Here is a 22,944-nt window from a genome sequence, read left to right as displayed (position 1 = left end):
TTCCAAGACGCACCAACTCCAAGTACCCAAAACTCACCATTACGCCACTGTGGATACGTAACTGGTTTATCAATCTTAGCGCGTGCGATGGAGAGTGGAAAGTGCAGGCTCCACTTTTACGCACCAGTGGGAAAGACGGTTCGTGCAGTATAGGTGACCAAGTGCGTGCGTGTGTGTTCTGAGGGGCGGTGTCGGTGGGGCAGCGCGTGGAGAGTGCACGTAGCCTAACCTGGCTACAGTAGGCTCCACTTTTACGCACCAGTAGTTCGTGTAGTAGGTGACCAAGTGTTTTGTCTGAAAAGTGCTGTTAAATTGTTGATTTTGTTTCCTCGACGAACCTCAAACCATGCATGTTGCTTGTTGATCTATCTCATTAGTACTTGAGCTGCAGCTGCTGAGCTAATTGAAACGCCATCCAGAAAAGACAGGATACAATTAAAACAGCAAAGCGAGTGTGCGGGGCCACCGTCCTTGAGCGGCCAGCCACATGTCCATCATGGGAGCGCATGGATGGACTTCAGCGCGTTATAGGCTCATTATGTGTGGATGTTTAGCGGTGATTCTTTCACAAGCTGAAGCGGGGTGTGGGGAGAGAGAAAGCCCCAACTGCTGCACAGGACGAAATAACGAATGTTCCGAGTACAGCAAACGAAAGACGATCTGCTATTGTGATACCTACTGTCAGAAAACGGGAGACTGCTGCGAGGACTATCAGCTAGTGTGTCAAGTATCTGGTGAGTTGCTTGTTCTGTAAGTATGATGAAAGTGATATCCCAAGGAACAAAACACCTATAAAACACCCTTTTCTTGCATTGTTTACTACAGAAGTATCATCCAGTGATGGAGAGATGCCTGTTTCTTTGTTTTACCGTTTGAGATGGTTAATGAATTGGCACAGGCCAGGGTGACACGGAGACAGTGAGACATACTTCACATAGCTGTCTGTCTGCCTTTGTTTATTATTGATGTTTGCTTCAAGTGGCTCTGGTCACAGATGACAACGTTTTGAGGTGAGATATTGCTATTGGACAGTGGCTTGCTTGTGTACCTATTCTGTCTGGGTTGGGAGAGAGAGAGAGAGAGCGAGAGAGAGAGAGAGAGAGAGAGAGCGCGCACGCGCGCCTGACAGCCCACATTTGGGGACAAAACCAGTTAATTGGGGACTGCATATAGAGGACTAAATTGATACTCACAATTTGATGTCAGTTTTACATATGGATTATAAGGTTACGGTAAGGGTTAAGGTTTAGGATTAGATCAGTTATGAAAAAGGTTAAGGCTGAGGGGATATGGAATTAAATGAATGTCTGGTAACGCAGTTTCTCCAAAAATTTGCTAAACCATCATTTATCGATATATTCTATGTCTCTGTCTTTATACCGGATAGATAGATAGATAGATAGATAGATAGATGTGCAGCTTGTTAAGCTGAATGAATGTATATGGAAGTAAATTAATTAATAAATTATTAAAAGAGAGGTAAGTGTCAGGGGGAACATTACAGCTGACTATATATGGGCAAACAGCCGAATGGAAGCCATGGGAACAGACAGCCAAACATGGTCAGGATTACAGTCGAAGTTAAACTGTGTGTGAGATGTGAGTGAGAGAGAGAGAGAGACTAGAGCAATGTAAATTCCAGATTGGTAATTTAACACTAAATTGGTGTCACAAGAGTCTATTGCACTCACTCAGAGTTCGATTATTACTACAGATTTCCTGGGATGTACTCCAACCTGCAAGGCTCTTTGTACCTCTTTGTAGAAAGAAACATCCTGAGTTCAGATACCGTGATTATCTCTGTATAGATGGCCTCAGAGCAGGACCCTTGTTTTAAGTGAGCACTAACAAGCACCTATAGGGATGATCTTAAGTTCCAAGTGCACTTAAAACACAGCAGTGATCCCTCTCTTTAGGCACATTTAAAAGTATACACAGTGGACCTTTTTGTTTGAGAGCTCTCTCTGTGTTGTGATGTGAACTGGCTGGTTCCTTCATCCATCCAAACTGGCTCATGCATTGCATGGCCTTCCTCACAGTGTTTTAATAGACCCCAGTGTTTAAGGCAAAACTATTTGAACTATTTATCTGTGTTATTAACACACTGTAGCTGAGCTTGATCATTAAAACACAGAATGTGTAGAAGAATACTGTAACGCTGACCATCTGACAGGGCCCTATTGCACTTTATAAGGAACAAGTCAACTGAACCCAGTCAAAATCCAACCTGCCGGCCTGTATAGGTTGTTGATGCAACATTTATCATTAGGTCATCTCACAACCAGCTGACTAGATTCCAATATAACCATATCCAGGTCCAGTTTCTCTCCTCTGGGTCTGCCAAGCTGAAATATGACAGGATAAAGCCCATGACACCACCCCAGGTCATGTGTTGAGTCATCCCCATACTGTATTTGACAGCAGGGGGCCGCTGAAAGGTCCCTCTAACGGCTTCCAGACTGAGGCGATTAACACAGTGGACGTTGCGTCACGCAAGGTCCACGCAAGTTGCGTGTCTGTGTGACAGAGCCAGTGCCGAGCAGAACAGAACAGTCCCTGGGAACCAGAGCTTACATGCAGTGAATCATATAGCAGGGGCTACTTCATAAATTATGCAGATAAAGTACTGTTCCCTTCACAGGATGAACAGCAGTGAAACATTTTTATGACCTCAGTTTTTAAAGTGTTTAGATTTAGTTTCAATGAAATTGTTTCACTACTCATGCAGTTACTGATGTCTGGTTTTATTGGGAAGTGCTGTTTGTACGCCGGCTCAAACTATCCAAATACTGACTATTTTAGAGGCTTTGAGGGGAAGATGTGTTTGGAACTTTGTTTTGACAGGATAGAGATACACTGGAGTGTCTAGCCTGTTCTGGTGTGTTTGTCACATGCAGCTTTGTAAACCTGGCTGTGACCTATGAACCCAGTATGGGTCAATGTGTTTTACAAGACGTTGAGGTAAAAATAAACACGACTACCTCTCTTGCAAAATGTCTATTCTGAAACCCTTCTCTCTCTCCCCTCCCTTCTTCTTCTCTCTGAAACCTTTACTGCATTGTGTCACTTCGGCTCCAGTTGAAGCACCTCTATGTTTTCTTGCCTGCCGTTAGACTCATCTGAACCTGATTCTGCAGCTCTGTAAGGCAGCGCAACAGTCTGTGCAGCATCTGTCCCTATGGTCTGTCCTGGTCTATAATTAACCCCCTGTCAGCTGCAGGTGAGTAAAGGCCTGTCTTGGTGGGTGACATCAGAGGAAAGTTAGAAAGACGTGTTTGAACCCAATGGAAACAAATGCTTAATAATGATAACATTTGACACACTCGAAACCACGCTTGTTGCCACACAGCAGCTGTTGGGGATGTGTGTAAACATTTCATTATAATCATCAATCTTAATCCCATTGTGTTTGGATTGTAGGCATAAACTCACAGCAAAGTTCTCAGTGTTAATTAACTTATTTCCAATGTAAGTTACTGAGGATTTTATACTGTGGCGTCTGGTTGTTCTCACCTCAACAGGACACACTTTCCCTCAAATGCTCCAGAGGTCTGACCATCATTCATCTGGTCATCCTCCTCTCTCCTCCCTCATACTTATCCCTTCTGTTTTCCTTTCCTCTGCCTCCAGAGCATGTTGTTATGCCAGGATGTTTTCCTTTCTTCCCCCCCCCCCCAACCACCCCCTCCCGACCATGGTGTGGGCCGTGGCCGTGGTTGTAGCCGAGGGTTTGGCACTGCTGTGCTGAGACTGGCCAGCTGTTGTAGTTATGGCTTTCTGTCCTGTTTCTGTTTCTCCTAGTATTCAGGTAGAATACACACTGACGGGGAAGTGGGGAAAGGGAGTATGTTTTGCTCTCCCGGGGAGCAGAAATGTTAAAGCTTCTCCCTGCTGATTGCTACTCATATGGCTCTGATGACCGTATGGGGGGAACTCTTTAGGGGTACACGGGTTGAATACACCCAAGCATACACAGCAAAATCCTCAGTGGTTACATCTCATCCGCACGATGCCAGAATGCACTTGACGAGCATCTCAAGCCCATTTTCTAGTTGATTGTAAATCTAACGTTATTTGTAACGGGTAACGCACTAGGTTTCAACAGGTACAGGCATTAGGTGCAACAGGTATTGCATAGCAGGGTGGAGCATGCTGCATGCATTACTAACTTGCATCGTTCCCAACTTGCATCATTCCTGAGTTGACTAGCGTGCCTTCCCAGAGTAGGTTGAGGTTAGTTATGGTAGCTTTTCAACTTAATTCTTTCTGTTCCATGAGGTGGCAGAAGAGTGTAGGTAAACCCTGCCAGGGGTTTTTGACTATATTTGGTCATCTTCATTTACGGTTTCCCGGCCTGGAGGCCACCATTGTAACGATCAGCTATTATTAGCGTTAGCTCACTCTGTTTACCTTTCGCCAGAAACGTTAACATGTCGGGAGCGATGCGAGACAAAATAAAAAAAATGACATCCAAACCTCGGATGCATCAGAAAAACATGAACATGAACACTGAATTCAAGTTCCCAATACTTCATTGAAACGTTTCAGCCAAATCAGACTATAGTTAGAGTTACATCCAAGACATTGTTTCTTTTCTTCGGACTTAAGTCATTTCTTTTACGGCACTGTAGGGGCAGAGCCATCTAGAAGAGGGTCTGTTTGTACAGTGTGTGTGCGTGTGTAATGTGTTTGCGTGCGTGCGTACTACTGTGTGGCACTGCGTGCGTGTCTATCAGTCTGCCTGCCCGGGGCTAATCTTGAACCATGACCGCTCCACGCCAAATTGCTTTTGGCTGCGTCACATTATACTTTTTGAAATATTCAACTTTTTAAAACATTTTATACTGGAAGTTAAAGCAGTTCGGATTGGGCTGAAACTTTGGCCAAATTTGGGGATGACTAGTGACACTACAGTAATACTGACATCATAGACGCGATGTGACTGATGTCATAAACAACTGACATAGACTTGACTTGACAGAGAGATCCACATGGGAGCCACAGTGTTATTATTATAAGTCTTGTTTTTCGAGCACAAGATAGCTTGTGCATGTCTTCACTCTTATGTGCCATTTGATCTCCTGACTTCCATTGCGTTCACCTGTATCCTATCCCTCGCTACTGTCACAATCCCAATTTCCCTCCTCGGATTAACCTACAGTATCTCTATCTCAGCAGCAGTTTATAACATCTTTATTTATTCATTTGTTAATTATTTTCACAAAAGCTGTCTCAGCTGTGTTTGTAAATGAGTCCCCTTAGTCCGCTCAGCTCGCTCTGCGGTGTCTGCAGGAAACACTGAGAGAAGCAAGCCTGTTATTACGGTTTAGGCCTGTGTCCTTACCACACCTATTAGGGTTTATGCTTGTTGTACAACATTATTAACTGGGTTTAATGGTTCCCTGTACAGGGGGTGTGTGTGTGTGTGTGTGTGTGTGTGTGTGTGTGTGTGTGTGTGTGTGTGTGTGTGTGTGTGTGTGTGTGTGTGTGTGTGTGTGTGTGTGTGTGTGTGTGTGTGTGTGTGTGTGTGTGTGTGTGTGTGTGTGTGTGTGTGTGTGTGTGTGTGTGTGGCGGGGGGGGAGGTTGGAGGTGCTGTGGTCCTGTGCAACAGCTGGACATCTGGGTCCCATCAGAGAGGAGGAGGTGGGGGAGGGGAGGAGGAAGGAAAGGGGTGGGGGGCTGCAGGACAAAACAAGAGGACAGATGGGGAGATGGGATAGTGGGGGGACAGACAGATAAATGGACGTAAACAATGAAAACTGGTACGGCTGGTCTGATAGCAGGTTCATAAGTTATAACCCCTTTGTTATTAAACCATAAAATGGAGTAGAGGAAGAAAGAGATGGATGTAGCCCCATCTCACTGGCAAGGCAATCCATCTCACACTCTTTAGCTTTAGTTTCTGCCTTGAGATTGCCTGCCAAAGCAGAGGAACTTGCATAGACTTTCAAATGGGATTTTTAAATGGGAAATAACCCTCTCCCCAAGCAATCAAAACATCCACATTGCTTTGCATTCATTCATTCTACGAAGTAAAATCTGTCCATTTTTTGAGCGGTGGGCACACCGTCTCCATCATGTAGCTTTGTGTGTCCCGACTCCCTATATCTGTTTAGGGTACCTATGTCTGTTTAGGATACCAACATTAGAGAATGTGGCGTTGTTGAGCTTCACACTGTGCACAGGACACAGGTGCATGATGGGAAGCTGAGTTTTTAGTGTAACACCAGTCTTTTTCGAGTGTCTGCTGTTGAGCTTCACACTGACTACAGTACCAGTATATGAGTACAGTATAACAATTACAGTATAGTTCCACTGCTCACTTCACACAGGTGTGATTTTTTTTCTTTCTAGTTCCACCGCTCACTTCACACAGGTGTGATTTATTTTCTTTCTCTCTTTTCCTTTCTGCTACTGCACACTCTATACAGCCATACATTGAAGTCTTAGCAACTATTGTAATTTGCCAAAAGTCCATTGATGTGAATCATCATCATCATGCATCAGTCAACACAGTTGCTATTCAGTTTTTGAGGGGACAAAAGCTGAACATGCTGACAAGCACCAGCACCAGGGGGGTCCGGGGGTCAGAGGTTATTTTTGGAGATGTTGTCGATGACAGGAGGGGTGCAGCGGACAGCAGTTACGGTAAAGTGCCCACGGGTCAGACAGTGTCAGACTGTCAGCTGTGTTATCATGTGGGTGGTGGAATTCTTGCGCCGGTGGTACCAGCAACCGAGCAGGGGCCACCAATGTTTGTTAATTGCCTTGTGACCCCTGGTGGCTCAGGGGCAATGGGCTGAGACCTCCAGACACATTCTGAGCTGTGTGTGTGTGTGTGTGTGTGTGTGTGTGTGGGGGGGGGGGGGGGTAGTGTGTGAGGAGAGTCAGTCACCACTGAGGGGTAATACCCCACATTTCCTCTTGGGTGCGGGAACCAGTGGACCCTGGCGGGACACACCCTGCCTGTTGGCCTTCCCTCAGCAGCAAAAGACCTCAGAGTCTGACAACTGCTCTGCCTGCCTCACATGTTCTCTTTATATTATATATATTATATATTCAGAAGGAAGGATAGTCATAGAGACTGCGGAACGTATATAAGAAGAATCTATTATTTATTATGTCACTACAACATGTCTAATGTTTTTCTGTGTAAGTGACAACTGAGGGTGGAACATGCTCAAAGCGGTTGGGGGTTGTATTTGGGAAAATAAATGGTCAGTGCTATGAGTGCTGTGTGTGTGTGCGTGCGTGCGTGCGTGCGTGCGTGCGTGCGTGCGTGCGTGCGCGTGTGTGTTTGTGTGTGTGGTTATCTGGGAAAGGCGAGCGTCAGGTAGGCAGCACTAATGTGCAGGAATGCAGAGATTCCACAATGGCTTTGTGGATTGCCTGTGTCACTGAGACGCCCCCCCCCCCCCCCCCCCCCCCCCACCACCCCAACAGGACCATGGGAATGAACCGAGCAGGCGGCACCTTGAAAGCTCTCGCTCTCTCATTATTTTCCTCTCTCCCTCTCTCTTTCACACAACACACACACACTCGCTCATGCACGCACGCACGCACGCACGCACGCACGCACGCACGCACGCACGCACGCACGCACGCACGCACTCACTCACTCACTCACTCACTCACTCACTCACTCACTCACTCACTCACTTGCTTTCACTCTCATACACACATGCTTAATTTCTCAGTATGGTATTGTCCAAAGTGTGTGCGTGTGTGTGAGTGTGTTATGGTGACGGAGTGAGGAAAATTATATAATGATGGGGATTAGATTCAGTTATGGTATATTTATCCCCTCACATGCCATAATTCCACAAAGGACAATGAACGGAGTTCAAGCTGTGTGCACCTGCTTCCACTATCTTGAAGACTTATATGTGCTTATTATACAGACAAATTAAGCATAGGCTTAGAATGCTGGAATGAAAATTAATTTTGTGTGTGTTTTGTGTGATTAAATCTTTTTTGTCACGCGCGCACAATACATGCGCATAAAGTGCATGCCAACACATTTTGCAATTGTGTCACCAAACTAGCATGTCATCTTCTTAAATTGACATTTGGGCCTGTGTACTCGTGTGTCATTCCCTTTTTGAGAAGTAGACTGTTGAATGTTTGTTCTCAGCTGTTAAATCTGTTCGTCCAGGCCTCATTACTCTGGGAGACGTTTGGCTTTGATCATAGCAGACATCTAACTAATAGAGCTTCCGCCTCCTTCACTTTAATTGGTTAAAATGACTCTGAATGAATGGGTGACTTGATTGTTGTTGCAGCTACTGTGTGTGTGTGTGTGTGTGTGTGTGTGTGTGTGTGTGTGTGTGTGTGTGTGTGTGTGTGTGTGTGTGTGTGTGTGTGTGTGTGTGTGTGTGTGTGTGTGTGTGTGTGTGTGTGTGTGTGCGCGCCACACACACACGCATACGCATACACACATGCACGCACGCGCATTAGTGCACAAGTGGAGTTTGTATTTCTTAACAGAAACCAGAGGTGAACACAGAATGTAGGGTAGACATAGCTAGACATAGACTTCCTGAGTCTGGCTTTGTTGACGATGCACTTACTTGCCACCCTTCCAGACATACCTGTAGGTGATTGGTGAATATTATATTCAGTACTAATTTAGAAATTTACAGAGCGACTTACAATAAGCAACACATTTGTAATACATCAAATACATAGACATAGTCATCAAGAATCATCAGCAAGTTAAGAACCTAACATCCATCTAACAGTAGAATATCTACAATGAAACTATGAGTATACACTATAGAGTGCTATGTCTACATACTACATACTGTACATACTATTCTGAAAACCTTCAAATTCTTATTTAAAACAATACAAATAAAAACATGATGTTGCTATATGAGACACAGAGGCATGAAATGTATTACAGCGTATAGGTTACACCAGATCTAAATGGGTTAAGGCCAAGGGCAACCCAATTTCAACTAGATAAAGTGCCCCTCGGCCACAGGTCTCCACCAGGGCAGTTCAGGTTGTGGCCTCCTGGTGGCGCTCTTGAACACATGACTATAGAGATAGTGTGTAACTATTTGCGGGAGTTTTGGACAGAATCTGGAGGAGTAAAAAAAATGATTTTCAAAAGTCGGCCTCCTGGTGGCGCTATAACAGGCCGTTCTGGAAATATTGGGCCAGAGGTTCATCGTTGGCATCCAGGGAGTGTGTGTGCAAAATGTGGCATCGACCAGATTAGCGGTGCCGGAGATTAGCTGTACACAGACAGACGGACGGACGGACAGACGAACACACACAGACTCACTCACACACACACACGGACGGAGTGCAAAACATACTCTCTCCCCATGCCTTCAGCCTGGTGGAGACAATAAATGGACAAGTATGAAGTAAGAGCAAATGCTGTTCTTAATTCACCCAACCCTCAGCTGATCTCAGTTTCTCCCTGCTTCCCCAGCAGCCATTGACTGCGTGGTGGGACCATGGGGTCCCTGGTCAGCGTGCACGTCTCTGTGTGGAATTGGCAGCACGGAGCGGAGTCGCCAAGTATCCATTCCTCCGAGAAACGGAGGCACGCCCTGCCCTGACCTCAAACAGCGAAGAGGATGCTTCGGAAACGACGTCGTTTGCAGCAGTTCCAAAGGTAATGCTTAAGGAGCAATAGACAGTCATTAGATGTTGCACTTTTACTGTCGTATACACTTTTCTATTTCCCTAGTGTCACCTCTATAAGGCAGCAAAGGTAGCAATCATGTAGTCTACGAAACTGTAAGACAATGGCTGCCTGCGGCCTCTGAAGAATGTATTTAGGGTATATCGGATACTTACCCAACATAAACACATGGGTAATGGCACCCATCAGCTCAAGGCTTAAAGGGGTAACAAACTTCTCAAGACAAATTTATACCTAATTTGGTGATTCTGAAAATAGCCAATTTACAAGCTCATAGCACATTGCAATGTGACAAAGCGTATCATTGTACGACGAAGTATGAATCAGACTTTGAATCAGGCTTAAGTCAGGCTGGTAGTTCTGCACAGACCACACTGCACACCACACCACATCTACACCTGGTCAAAACTCTGTGGGGACAATTATAGTACATCCATTTGGCATTTCAATATTCTCTGAGGTAGCTGTTGTTGACAGTTAGCATCATGTTTACACATGAACTGGTCCAGAGCCTTATCTACAGCTGCACTGCTTCAAATCCACCTGACACATTCTCCTGTTGAATCACTTTCCTAGTAGTGATTAGTGAAACAAGCAAAGCAAGACTTCCAAGAAAGGCCCAGGTTTACACAGTCAATGCTTTACGCAATAATAGTACTTATTTTCTAAGTTCCAATAACCCTGGGTCAATGAATCATATGAAGATATGGAGAAGATATTGCGAGTGAGACTTGAAATGTGTGTCTGTGTTTATACCCATGTGTCGTCTCCCTCTTATAAAAGGAGGAAATATTCAAAGCCAGAATAGATGAAGGCCCATATGTCCAAAAGTATTTATTTCTTTTGTAGTTTTCTGCTCCTGAGCCCAGTTGGGTTGGATGTGCACACCAGCTCACTTTTTTCTTTTTTTTTCACTTATAACGTGACATGATAGGGTTTTAAAGTATTGCTTTTTCCCACAATCCCACTCCTTGCAGAGGTGGCAAAGATCCTGCCTGATTCATTCAAGAGGAACTTCAAGGACCCTTGGAGACGACCACACATGCTGATGAAGGAGGAGAGGCCCAGGTAGGGGCTTCCATTAGCAGGCAACTAATACAAACACCAGTGTGAGATTACTGACCCATACAGCCTACTCCCTACTTTGTCTCTATAGCATATAGTCATGTGCACATGTAAGGGATGTACAGTTGGTGGGTGTAAGATTAACTACTACACAGACTCTACTAAAATGGTATCTACTGAAAACCTGAAGGTTTAACTGTGAGCCATGGGCCATGAGCCATGGCTTGTGGCTCATAACTTCCAATAGTATCTACTAGTAGGCTACAGTTTTTACCTTTTGCTCAGACGTGGTCAAGGTCAAGACCGGACAACTGAGATTGGGCTACCATCAGCAGTCAACTTGCAGTCATGAGCCATGAGCTTGGCACACAGAATACAACATAACTTAACATCTGCAGTGGATAGAGGTGGTCTTCCTGCTCTTCTACTGAGACATTTTGGCCGTGATCGGGTAGGAACAGTACTGGTTCAGTGGTATTGCCTGAAGCTCAAAGCACAATACTGGTATCTCCCCCCGAGTCGACCTCACATTTTAGCTTAGTGGCAGATATTCCTGCGCAGAAGACCTGGGTTCAATTATATATATATATAGTATATATATTACAAGATGTAGGCTATTTCTTTAAGCGAGATAACGTCTTGCGTCTAGGTCTTACTGCGCTAGATAAACATTAAAGTCCATATACTTGGCTGGCCTATGATATATGACGTAATTTCAGAAAGCCATGCCTCAAAAAATGTTGCGGCCCTCACATCTAGCAACCTAGGCCTGCCCCCTCCAAGGGCCCTGGCGCTTCACCAAATCAAAAGGCCCCATGCACGCAGCACGCATGTGATTCGCGTGCACGTAACAATCAAGAACGACACTTTTTGCGTTCAGCGCACCGCCATGCAGCCGCTGCTTCCATAGAGTGGTTAAGAAACTGTTGGACGACCAAAAACACTAGCTGGGGTTCCTGTGTTGCTTTACAAATCGGTATCATTTCTATGTTTTGAGTTTGTCTCAGAATTTGTTTTCACCCTTGGTAGCAAAAGATCAGAAATTTGAGACTAAGCAAAGGTTACCATTAGGCACAAACTATGCTTGAAAAATTACTTTCACGACAGTTATGTTTGTCACTGTATGTTTGTGTGATGATCTGATTGATGATTGATGATTGGCAGTACTAATCCATGTAAAGGGCAAAACCTTTCTGCCTGCACGTCACCTCTGATTAAAGCTGATTGTGGATGGGGCTCAGTGTCAGGACAATCAGAACCCAGGGAACACGCATCTTGGCCTGTTTCCTGGCTAAACAGAGCCTTTTACCCAAATTAAAGTGGACATCGGATACCTGTGTTTTGACTGAAGCACAAAGCAAGCGAGGATTGGAAGTGGATTACTCCTAAATGTGAGGCCTTATCTATGATTAACAGTGCTAGGCTGATTTCACATGAACATCTGGCACGCTGACTAGTTGCCAACAGTGTCTTGGAAATTGACCCAGAAAATGAGGGTCTAAATGTTGCCAAAATGGGATGAAATTATGATCTCTGTATAGGGTGTGCAAAATTATCAGCATCAGCCTTATTGCAAGACACTGTGTAAGAATTCCTGGGATTTAGGTCTCCTGCGTAAGAGATAACATTTCTATCATTGAGTTAAAATAGAACACCTGCTTGCCCAGGGGAGATATTACGCTTTGAGCTTCAGGCACCAGTTATCAACTAAAAGAGCAGCCAGGTAGACCACCTCCAGCTCCAACCACCACAGATGTGCTAGTTCATTGTATGTATTAACAACATACTGTACAGGTTGGTCAAAATACATTTGTATTCACTAAAGTTCCAGATCGCAGTTTTAATGTACATATAGCTTAACACAGAATTAAGCCAAAACAAGATTTCCTGTCTGTGGTTAAAGCTTTATTTTGCTTATTGTTTGCAGCATTGAATTTCTTGTTGTTGCTCAATATTTCTTCAAATTAAAATGTATGGCTTGATTGCAACCAGATTATATAAAATGTGAACCGCAATGCAAGCGGTTCACAAATAAGGGGTCCGTTATGAAAGAGATGGTGCAAGTGTCATCCCATTGTCTTGGTATAATTCTGACGTACTTGTAAATTCTGGGTGTGATCGCGGTTTTGCAGCAAAGGTTCATTTAGCAAACAATCCCAATGCGGATCATTTTTAGTCACAACCAAGTGGATCAGAGACAAAACAAATAGGACTCAAGTTCAAAGTATCTGCCATAGAGAACACAGTGAACTGGAAAACAAGTAGTTCACAGTATGAGCAAGGCTGATATTACTGTGTAGGACGGTGATCATGAACCTGCTTGGACACACTGAAATGGAAAAGGATTGAGTTGCTTATTGACGTCAACCTTATATATGTTGACCGGAGTCACCCAGGGCTCTATAGTAGGTCCCCTTCTTTTTTCCCACTACATGTGATTGTATAGTGAGATTTTTTCAATTTGGTTCGATGTTAGCATTATGTTTACCAGTGATAGAATATGACCTTCATAATCCATCAATCCATCCATCCATCTTCGTTTATTTGTCTCGGTCATTTATCACATCAGTTGTACTTGTACATACAATATATTAAAAAAAGGTTAATGTTTTACAATAGACCGAAAAGGAAAGGGCTGAAACTGAAGCTTATTATGCCCACCTTATTGACAATTAACTGAATTGTACATAAAAAGGAAAACAAAGGCAAAATAAGGAAAACAAGAGTTTATTAATTCCTGCAATCCTTTCACTGAATATAGCCGATGATCTACAAGAAAATGGCTGGATGGCACTTACACCCGCCTTCTAATGAGAGCGCAAAATATCTCTTGGAAGAGCCACCCATCGACTAATATACGGCAACCTTCCCTGTGTTTCTTCACTAGTCAGATCCAGAAGAACACAGTTTGCTGGCCACTGCTACAGAGCTGATCATATATATCTTCCCTTCTCTGGAATCCTGCCTCAAAGCAGACCAGAGGTAGAAAACTGTTGTTCCCTGATGTTATCGCTAGGGACACATGCATCAGTAAGCAGGAACTGGGGATGGCAATGAAGGACTGGGAAATCTGGTGTGGCATTGTGAAATCTGTGATCTTGACCGCGGTTGAAAAATGATGATGAATAATGCCACAACACCAACCTCATGGGTCTTCCAGTGGTTAACAGTCTTTTTTCTTGTGTGATTGTAGTTACTGATCCAACTTAATTTGAGGGGTCACGTCAGACCTCCAGGTGTCTTTCATCAGTCCATCATAGGTTGATTGCTGATTGCTGATTGCTTCAACTTCAAGGCAGAAGAAGACAGAAGAATGGCATTTTAGAGTATTTTAAAACAGCCTGTAACTCTTCAGGTACTTCTGAAGGTTTCCTGGATGGATTTATTTTCTTTATTTTTCTTTTTTTGCTGATGTTTGTAGTGGCATACACCATGAGAGAATGATAACAGCCTAGACTTGATTCAAACAATGAGATACTGGTTCAGTATGATGCGTTGTGACTGGCAGTCTGTTTACTATCTGGGTTTCTTAGAGTAATCTCAAAGCCCAGCTGTGTATTTTGGCTTGGGTTCACCCTGCAGAGTGAGTGTCTGGATTTCAGTTCCAAATATTCACGGGGTCCTTCAGTAGAGGAAAATGAGCCTTTAACTTCTGAATGTATGACAAAAATATCCATGAACTTCTGGATGATTGTCTCGCTCACTCTCTGTCTGACTGTCTGTCTGTCTGTCTGTCGGTCTGTGTCTCTCTCTCTCTCTCTCTCTCTCTCTCTCTCTCTCTCTCTCTCTCTCTCTCTCTCTCTCTCTCCAGTTATTGTGTGTACCTGCGAATAAAACTGGTTATGCCAGCATGCAAACTCAAACTGTGGAGTGCCCAGCTGGTCCGAGAGAGACTGGTCTGTGTAGAGTGCCAGAGTGATGCCATGTCCAAGACAGACCGCTGTAGTGGCGATGGACTAGAGAACACCAAGTAAGAAACCACAAACCAGAGTTACAGTATTACCTACACAGTAAAATCCGAATCGCAAATCAATGTTCATTCATTGCCTTTTTTCGCCCTGATGAAGACCTCTCATGGTCGAAACATGTTGGCAGTTGCCTTTAATTAAATATAGGCTATTCCTCTTTTACCCGGATCGTCTGTTGTTCTTTTCTAAATCAATGTTCATGTTGAATTCCTAGAACATTCTGGACTGCAGCCTCTGCGCCTGGATGTCACGGCTCGTGGGAGCGAGTGTCATCCTCAGACGGCTGCCGGTGCCCACCGTATTCGGTGCTGTTCGTGTGAGTCGCCCGCCACATCACAAACCCTATCACCCATGATGCAGGGACATGGTTACAGCAGCTCCGACTCAGCCAAGGAGAACCCTGCCATCTAAATACAGACTCCCCGAGTGCAGCGTGACTAGAGGAGATCTGTGGTGTCCTGCCATTTTTTTTACCAAATCCACCTCATACTTGGTACCGTATACACTCATACTATGCACTCAGAAATATTGTAAACCTATATTTTTACACCACACTATGTACTTTATTCTCCTCCAAAGCACAGTGACAGCTATGCATTTTTTTTAATTTTATTTTTTACCACTGAATCTTTTAGACATCGTTAAGATGCCTTGAAAATGTACTGTCTTGTGATTATCTCAAGACATTGGCCATGGGTATATTTTATTATATTATAAGCCTACTATATTATTGTACTGTATTATTGTAAACATTAACGATTATATTTTTAATATGACCTATAAATCATAACTGATGCTTTCTAAAACCTGTACACAATAACAAAAATTACAGATGCATTTACAGAAAAAGAATCCGTGAACAACTAAATGACAAATGCAATAATACAACAATAAATACTACTATTTGAAAACAGTAGTAGTCTAAAATGATTTATTATTTATTGTTTTAGTACATAGAGTAATTGAAATACTACATCTATGGATGTGAATGTAAGATTTTTGTATTATTATTTTTTTAATGAAGATTGTATTATTGGGATTGTGGGTTATGTTGCTCTCAGTGATGTCCCAGTAGTTGCCATGGTCGCCTGTAGACTTTGCACCGAGCTCTTTGTGCTTCTGATCAGTGTTGATTTTGACAGCAAATTTTGATTTAGTTTAGTTTCTTTGGAATACAATTTAATTTAGTTTTAGTCCTATTATCCTATTTTAGTCATCTGAAAGGTTTTAGTCAGTCTTTAGTTGACTGAATCTAGAATTGATTTTGTCGACAAAAATGTATTTGGGCGGGCCTTGATGGCGTTGACTCGTAATGGACAATTTTACACTTGGTTGCATGTTGAAAATAGCCGATCTACAACGTAGTGCTGCGTTCAGTGCGTTGTGAGCCATTTTCAGAGCGTAACCAAACACAAACATGACTAATGTCTTAGACTTAGTGTAATGTCTTAGTTCTACTGGATCTCTTCTTCACTAGTCCCTCCCTAACATTTTAGTCGACGAAATGGTCAGTATATTTAGTCTTTAGTCATCATACAGTAGCTTAGTTTTTGTTTAGTTTTTATCAGTATTCGTCCGTGGAAAAAAGGTAGTCGACGAACATTTTGTCATAGTTTTAGTTGACGAAATCAACACTGTTGTGCACCAAGCTGATGTTTTCAGAAGCACGTGTGGTGTAGAAACAGTGTAGGATGGCTCCTCTAATAAGATCTTGGGGCTTTGAGTAGTAAAAGGTGGGGTGTTGTTGTCAACTGGATTTCTAATTAATTCAACACCAATGAAAGTAAAGGAGAAGAGTTATAACATGTCTAACATGTAATGTTGCATTTTTCACTAACAGTCCAACAACAGAGATTACATCAAAGTGCATAAGGAATAGCCTACATGTTTATAGTGTCTACCTCCATGAATGCAACTGCATTTTGATTATGCATAAATATATACAATTTCTATTTTCTATTTGTGTCAGTGTGATGTACTGTATATGTGATAGCTTTAGTTTTGTTTATCCACCAGTAAAGAAATATATATACTTTTTCTGGCTGCACCCAGTCCAAAAGCCTTTCGTTCACAAGGCATCAGAGGTGCTGAAAACTCACCTATTGTAGCTAGACGTCGCTGTCCTATAATCAATTGTCTCTTGTAGTTTACTCCCCAAGAATGGGTGTTGAGTAACCATCCTGTTCCTGAGCAGTGATCTACTCAATGATGTCAATGGTTGCCTAGGTATTTTGTACGGACACTCATTTCAGTGCTTCTCTTTCTACTGTGTGTCCATGACTGAAAGCTAACATCTTTTAATTTTGTTTATCATTTAAAATCGTATTAGATAAACAGGTGAGTTTTATCAGTAAGCCTAGTAAGGCATCATCCAACATGACTCACACTTCTGTAGCCCTGTTGTCAGGCCAGATAATTATTCACTCCCATTGCTTATTAGCACCATCTCCTCCCAATGCTCCCCCAAAGCCTCATGGGCACACAGCTGTGTCTCCTTTTCCTCCTCTCCTCTCTCCTGTGTTGTCAATTTTGAGAGTCTTTAGAATGCACTACAGATGAACCCAGTACAGTAATTAGTGTTGCCGAGTTCAGGAACACGTCTGGTATCCTCTCGTGTGTTCGATTGTCTCTTTGTGTTTATTTATTTTGAAGCAAATGATCATTTTAGTGCAGCAACACAACATACTCTTGTACACTTTCCATTAGTGAAAATAAACATACAAATATACCATAATTTCTCATCTTGTCATGTATTTTTATTTGCTTGTATGCGATGGTGTAAAGATAAGTACATTTACTCAAGTATTGTACCATTATGAGGTACTTATATTAACAATATAAAATGATTGTAGTTTGGCTATTGTCGGCGTGAGACACCATTGTCCGACTAAGTATAAATTGGGCTTAACATACCGTGACTGAATATAATCGAAGACGACCATTAACATTGCTGACTTCTCCCTCCTAGCAATTACTGGTGTGAACACAGCAGTCCTATAAGTATATATCCTCACTGTTAAACCAGGGTTCACATGCTGCCATTAGGCTACAGTTAAAAGGAGAGTAGGGTCGTAAGTCGAGGTCGAGTGTGATATGATGCAAACATGGATCCATCAACACATTTTTGTTACATTCTTAGCTTGACTGTCCCTCAGAGGTTACATGTTAAGACGCTGTCGGTAGGTACTTACTAGCTAGCCTCGGTTCCAGGCTTTAATTTTCGTCGGCGCAAAAAATGAAAGCCTGGAGGAACGCATTGGCCACTCTGGTCTAAAAGTGGGAGTCAACCCTTCCGGGTGGGCGTCGCTCCAAATGATGTGATGTTGCGCTGCACCAGGGGGGAGAGGTGGGGCCGGGGGTGACTGACAGATCAGTGAGATCCAATCAGGGCGTGCGCAAATCTCTGCCACGACCCGCCCCTCTAGACCAGAAACTTAACACATTAGCTCAGGCTACTTACTAGCAAACCTTGTCCACACAAATGCTTTATAACATAGCCAATAATATTGCTAGACTAGACCATCTTTGACAGAATAATAGTAACAATAATGCAATATAATCCGGGTCATCGGTCTCTTGAGTCTCTTACTGACCGATGACTCGTCAAAAAAATAGGCTTCATGGGGTGTGCAATTGATAGAAAATATATATTTTTTGGGGTGAACTCCTTTAACCTTTATATGTTAGTGCAATCCCTAGTGATGTGACCACTTGATTTTAGTAGACTTCCAACTACTCCCTCACTCTCTACAATCCCTTCCCAGTTTATAGCAACAAACACACTCCTCCCTTCCTCTTCTCTGCTCTGTACTAAACTCCCCGCCGTCAGCACAACTCTTTATATTTCTCTTCCTACAACAGTGGCAATAGAATGCCGTCAGCCACTCTGAAGTATAGGCTTTACCCCCTGGCGGCCCTGCCGCTACGTAACCTGCTTTCTAAAGGGCAGGAAGGCCTGTCTCTGGCCCAGTGCCTGATGGGGTCCGACAGCAGTGTGTTCTGGGATTACGTCTGCTGAAAAGAAGGGCATTCCATCACTGGCAGCCTTTGTCGCAGAGCGGTCACTGTTTGCTTTCGACAAGACAGCTGTTCAAAGACCACACGGCCCCACGGACGGCGTGAAGAGAGTGAACCCACGGCCCACGGGTGACTTCCGTCCATTGATGGCGGAGGCGGACTTGAGTAGGCAGGCTACACTACCCTAGAGTTGAGCGATATAATTTACAATTTACAATTTAGGCATTTAGCAGACGCTCTTAATCCAGAGCGACTTACAATAGGCAAGAACAAAAAGCATGGGAATACATCACATATGTAACAAAATGCATTTATCGCGAAACATGCGTAAGCTAAGACCGTGACTAGAACATATCTATATAATGACACTATACATATAAACTATAACTAGAACATATCTATATAATGACACTATACATATAAACTACACATATGTGCTATACTATGCTGTACATATATACTATGAAGTGCTATGACTACATACAATGCACTTATTGTGCTGTCTACATGACATGCTATAAGTCTGTTTCAAATGCTATATAAGTCTAAGAAGTGCTGTCTAAGGGGGTAGGGTAAGTGCTATGGGCCATGATGGAGTCTGAAAAGGTGGGTTTTCAGACTACGGCGGAAGATCGGGAGTGATGCTGCAGTTCTGATTGCAACGGGAAGTGCATTCCACAGTTTTGGGGCCAGAAGGGAGAAGAGTTTGGGACGTGTGGAGCGTTGTCCCGGCGTTTTTAGTGAGGGTACTTCCAGCTTCCCTGCGTTGGCTGATCTGAGTGCGCGGGAGGGTTTGTAGGGTTCAATCATGCTGGCAAGATATGGGGGAGCCATACCTTTGGTTGCTTTAAATGCCAACATCAGAGTTTTGTATTCTGTGCGGGCAGCGACCGGGAGCCAGTGCAGGGAGCGGAGCAGGGGGGAGACATGTGAGAATTTTGGCTGGTTGAAGACCAAGCGAGCTGCGGCATTTTGGATCAGTTGGAGAGGCTTCAGTGCACATGCCGGTAGGCCAGTAAGGAGAGAGTTACAATAGTCAAGTTTTGACAGGACTGTTGTCTGGATTAGGAGCTGGGATGATTCCTGGGTGAGGAACGGTCTAATTCGTCGTATGTTATAGAGTGTGAACCTACAGGATCGAGTGACAGCTGTGATGTGAGTTTTGAACGAGAGCTGACTGTCCAGGACAACACCAAGGTTCCTGGCTGTTGGGACAGACGTTACCAGGGCGTTGTCTACGGAAATAGTTAGCTCCCGCATCGGGCAGGACTTAGCTGGGAAGAAGAGAAGCTCAGTCTTGTCTGGGTTCAGCTTGAGGTGGTTGGAGGACATCCACTGTGAGATGTCAGCCAGGCAAGCAGTGATGCGCTCTTCCACCTGGGTGGCAGAGGGGGGGAAGGATAGAAACAGTTGTGTGTCATCGGCATAACAGTGATAGGATATATTGTGGGCAGAGATGATAGTGCCAAGGGATTTAGTGTACAGTGAGAAAAGGAGGGGACCAAGTACAGATCCCTGTGGGACCCCAGTTTGGAGGGTTCGGGGGGATGATAACAGACCTTTCCAGGAGACCTGGTAGGTCCGGTCGGTGAGGTAAGAGGAGAACCACTTTAGTGCCGTCCCGCCGATGCCTAGATCCGCTAGGGTGTCTAGGAGCAGCTGGTGGTTCACTGTGTCAAATGCTGCTGATAGGTCTAGGAGAATCAGGATATGGACAAACTCACAATATTTTTGACCAAATACCTTGGTATCAATATTGTGACGATATTGTGGGGATGACTATTGGTGCTTTAGAATCAGTAATGCGTAGGGTTGTCCCGATCGGATCGGATGATCGGAAATTGGGGCCGATCACGTCATTTTCAAATGATCGGAATCTGATCGGGAGCCAAAAAACGTGATCGGGACATCCCTATTATCAATATTATATCCATATCATGATATTAGACTGGATATGGGATATTGTACTATTGTGAAATGGCATAAACGTGTACTAAAAATTAAATATCGGATCGGGAAAAATCAGTATCGACAGATGCTCAAAATTAAATGATCGGAATCGGATCGGGAGCAAAAAACGTGATCGGGACATCCCTAGAAATGTGTAATTCCTATGTAATAGCCTAATGAAATGGGTAAAGGCAAATAATAGAACAGTTAGAACAGTCAGGTAAGTTCAGGCAATTACATCACTTTACAGTAATGCAACCTTACAGGAAAAGACAACACTCATGACAATATCAATATATTTTCTTATGTTGAGTTTCTTATGTCACTCAAATATGGTATATTTTTCATTGTCTCTACCAGGCCGAAGGCATGGGGGAGAGTATGTTTTGTCCATCTGTGTACAGATTTTCAAATTTTTACAACTGCACTTATCCACGTGAAACTTTGCATGCACACTCCCTAGAGGCCAAGGAAAAACCTTTGAACTGTCCAAACATCCCGCAAATCGGTACACAGTATCTCTATAGTCATGTGATCAAGACGGATCCGTCTGATATTTCCTATTCCATCCTAATTGGCTAACATTGGCTTCCAAAGTTTGCAGGATTGGCCCGTTTTGAACGAAAAGCCTCAAATCATGAACACAGCGTGCAATTTACGTGACATTTTTCACACACTTCCCTACTAGGCTGAGGAATAAATCCCACCCTTTTCACATTGGCCCGTTATAGCTTTTTTTTGCAAAACACATTTTTGGAACAAAATGCCTCAAATCATGAATTTGAACGTCCATCAAAGGCATAAGAAGAAATGCCACCCATTTCACATTGGCCTATTATAGTGCCACCAGGAGGCCACAATAACCTGACCTGGCGGAGACCTGTGCTCCGAGAAGCACTTTTTCTAGTTGAGTGTGTGTGATACACATGTGGGTGGGTGTGAGCGATTACATCTACACTACAGTATATGCATGTGTTCATGCGAGGACATGTACAATATACAGTATGTATGTTATGCCGTGCGCAAGTGTGTGTGGAAGGTGTGTATGTGTACTGTAATTAGCAGGTCATCCTAATTAGTGCTTGTTGCGTGTGCAGCAGCAGCTGTCCTAACGCAGAGGAATGATAATGAATAGACAGCAACGCAGCTGGAACACAACAGAGGCAGCAGTAACACAGGCCTGCTGCCTGTGTTACTGCAGACTTCACGCTGTGGGGTTATCATTATTTGAACAGAAACATTTGTGAAACACTCAAAATCTCACTGTCATCTGGATTGACTGCTTTCTCCTAATCAACAATTTGGTGTTATTTTTGCATAGCTCCAACCCCTAAATCATCAATATTAAAATATTCTGGGCTGAGAATCAGAGGGTGTTTACACAGAGACGATCCGCAGTCAAACAGCATAACTTTTTTAACGTTTTGCCCTTTCATCTACACACTGCCGACCAAAACGTTGAATGAATCCGTTCATTTTTGAAACCGGGTCCCAGAGTGGGTAAATATGAAACCGCAACTTTTGCGCCACTGTGTGGACGTCCGAATCCGCATATTTCCTGAACCGATGACGCAAGAGCCCACATGTGTTTTAAGACGCATGCGCCACCCCCGAACAATAATAAACAAAGATGGCAGCACCCAGCGTTGCATTTGTCCTGCAGAAAATAGTTAATAGTTAGGGCTTTTACAGCAAAATGTACTGCTCCTACACACCACCACCGTTGGCAACAAGTGGACATGGGAATAGCATTCTCCTGTCTGTTTTTGTTTACATCGGAGCGGTTGCAGTGTTGCCAGACTGTGTGAGAGAAATAAGCAACCAAGTCTATGAAAACAACCCCAAAAGCAACCAGCTTATTTGAGAATAGCAGTTCTACAAGTTTGCGTTAAAAATATATATCATGGAAAACAAAGTGACAAATGTGGAATATTTTTTAAACAGAACAAAAAACGAACTTCTGATTGACCAGATGACAATAAATATATTTTTTCTCTTTTCTCTTACTGTAGATAACAAAGTGTTCTATTTTTTAATTAGAATACTTTTGTTGTATTTTTATATAGTCCAATCATGTAGCCTATTTAGGAAAATCTATACAATCATGTCCTAAATGTTTTATTGTAGTCTATCTTGTAGCCTCTATAGGTAGCCCATTGGGCTACTTGCCTCATCCAGGCACTTTCCCTTTTCTGAATTTTTTCGTTATTTCGTTTTTATAATGTGCTAAATGAAATAAAATAAAATCATAGGAAACAAGACCAAATTATCAACTATACACTT

The 22,944-nt window shown here is 43.3% G+C and overlaps 1 protein-coding gene across 2 annotated transcripts; it reads left to right on the top strand.

Annotated features, from left to right (window-relative positions):
- Positions 1-251: 251 nt before the first annotated feature.
- Positions 252-17,366, top strand: LOC306933788 (somatomedin-B and thrombospondin type-1 domain-containing protein). 2 transcript variants are annotated; one of them, XM_079516108.1, is made up of 5 exons: positions 252-734; positions 9,449-9,631; positions 10,639-10,729; positions 14,538-14,696; positions 14,909-17,366. In XM_079516108.1, exons 1-5 carry the CDS (start codon positions 488-490, stop codon positions 15,012-15,014), a joined length of 786 nt encoding a protein of 261 aa, XP_079372234.1. In that variant the 5' UTR covers positions 252-487; the 3' UTR covers positions 15,015-17,366. The 2 variants fall into 2 exon arrangements, with proteins under 2 accessions (XP_079372234.1, XP_079372233.1); XM_079516107.1 differs by having other exon boundaries at positions 9,446-9,631.
- The last annotated feature ends 5,578 nt before the right edge of the window (positions 17,367-22,944 follow it).

Source organism: Electrona antarctica (assembly GCF_951216825.1).
Source record: "Electrona antarctica genome assembly, chromosome: 12".
Taxonomy (NCBI): Eukaryota; Metazoa; Chordata; class Actinopteri; order Myctophiformes; family Myctophidae; genus Electrona; species Electrona antarctica.
Note: the sequence above shows the minus strand (reverse complement) of the source record. Positions and strands in the feature narration are given on the sequence as shown.

What these genes read in the sequence shown, in the direction of transcription:
- LOC306933788 (XM_079516107.1), top strand. Translation starts at nt 488, where the DNA reads ATGTCCATCATGGGAGCGCATGGATGGACTTCAGCGCGTTATAGGCTC. An exon ending in CGTTTGCAGCAGTTCCAAAG is followed by an intron (nt 9,632 to 10,638) that starts GTAATGCTTAAG and finishes CACTCCTTGCAG; the next exon opens with AGGTGGCAAAGATCCTGCCT. An exon ending in ATGAAGGAGGAGAGGCCCAG is followed by an intron (nt 10,730 to 14,537) that starts GTAGGGGCTTCC and finishes CTCTCTCTCCAG; the next exon opens with TTATTGTGTGTACCTGCGAA.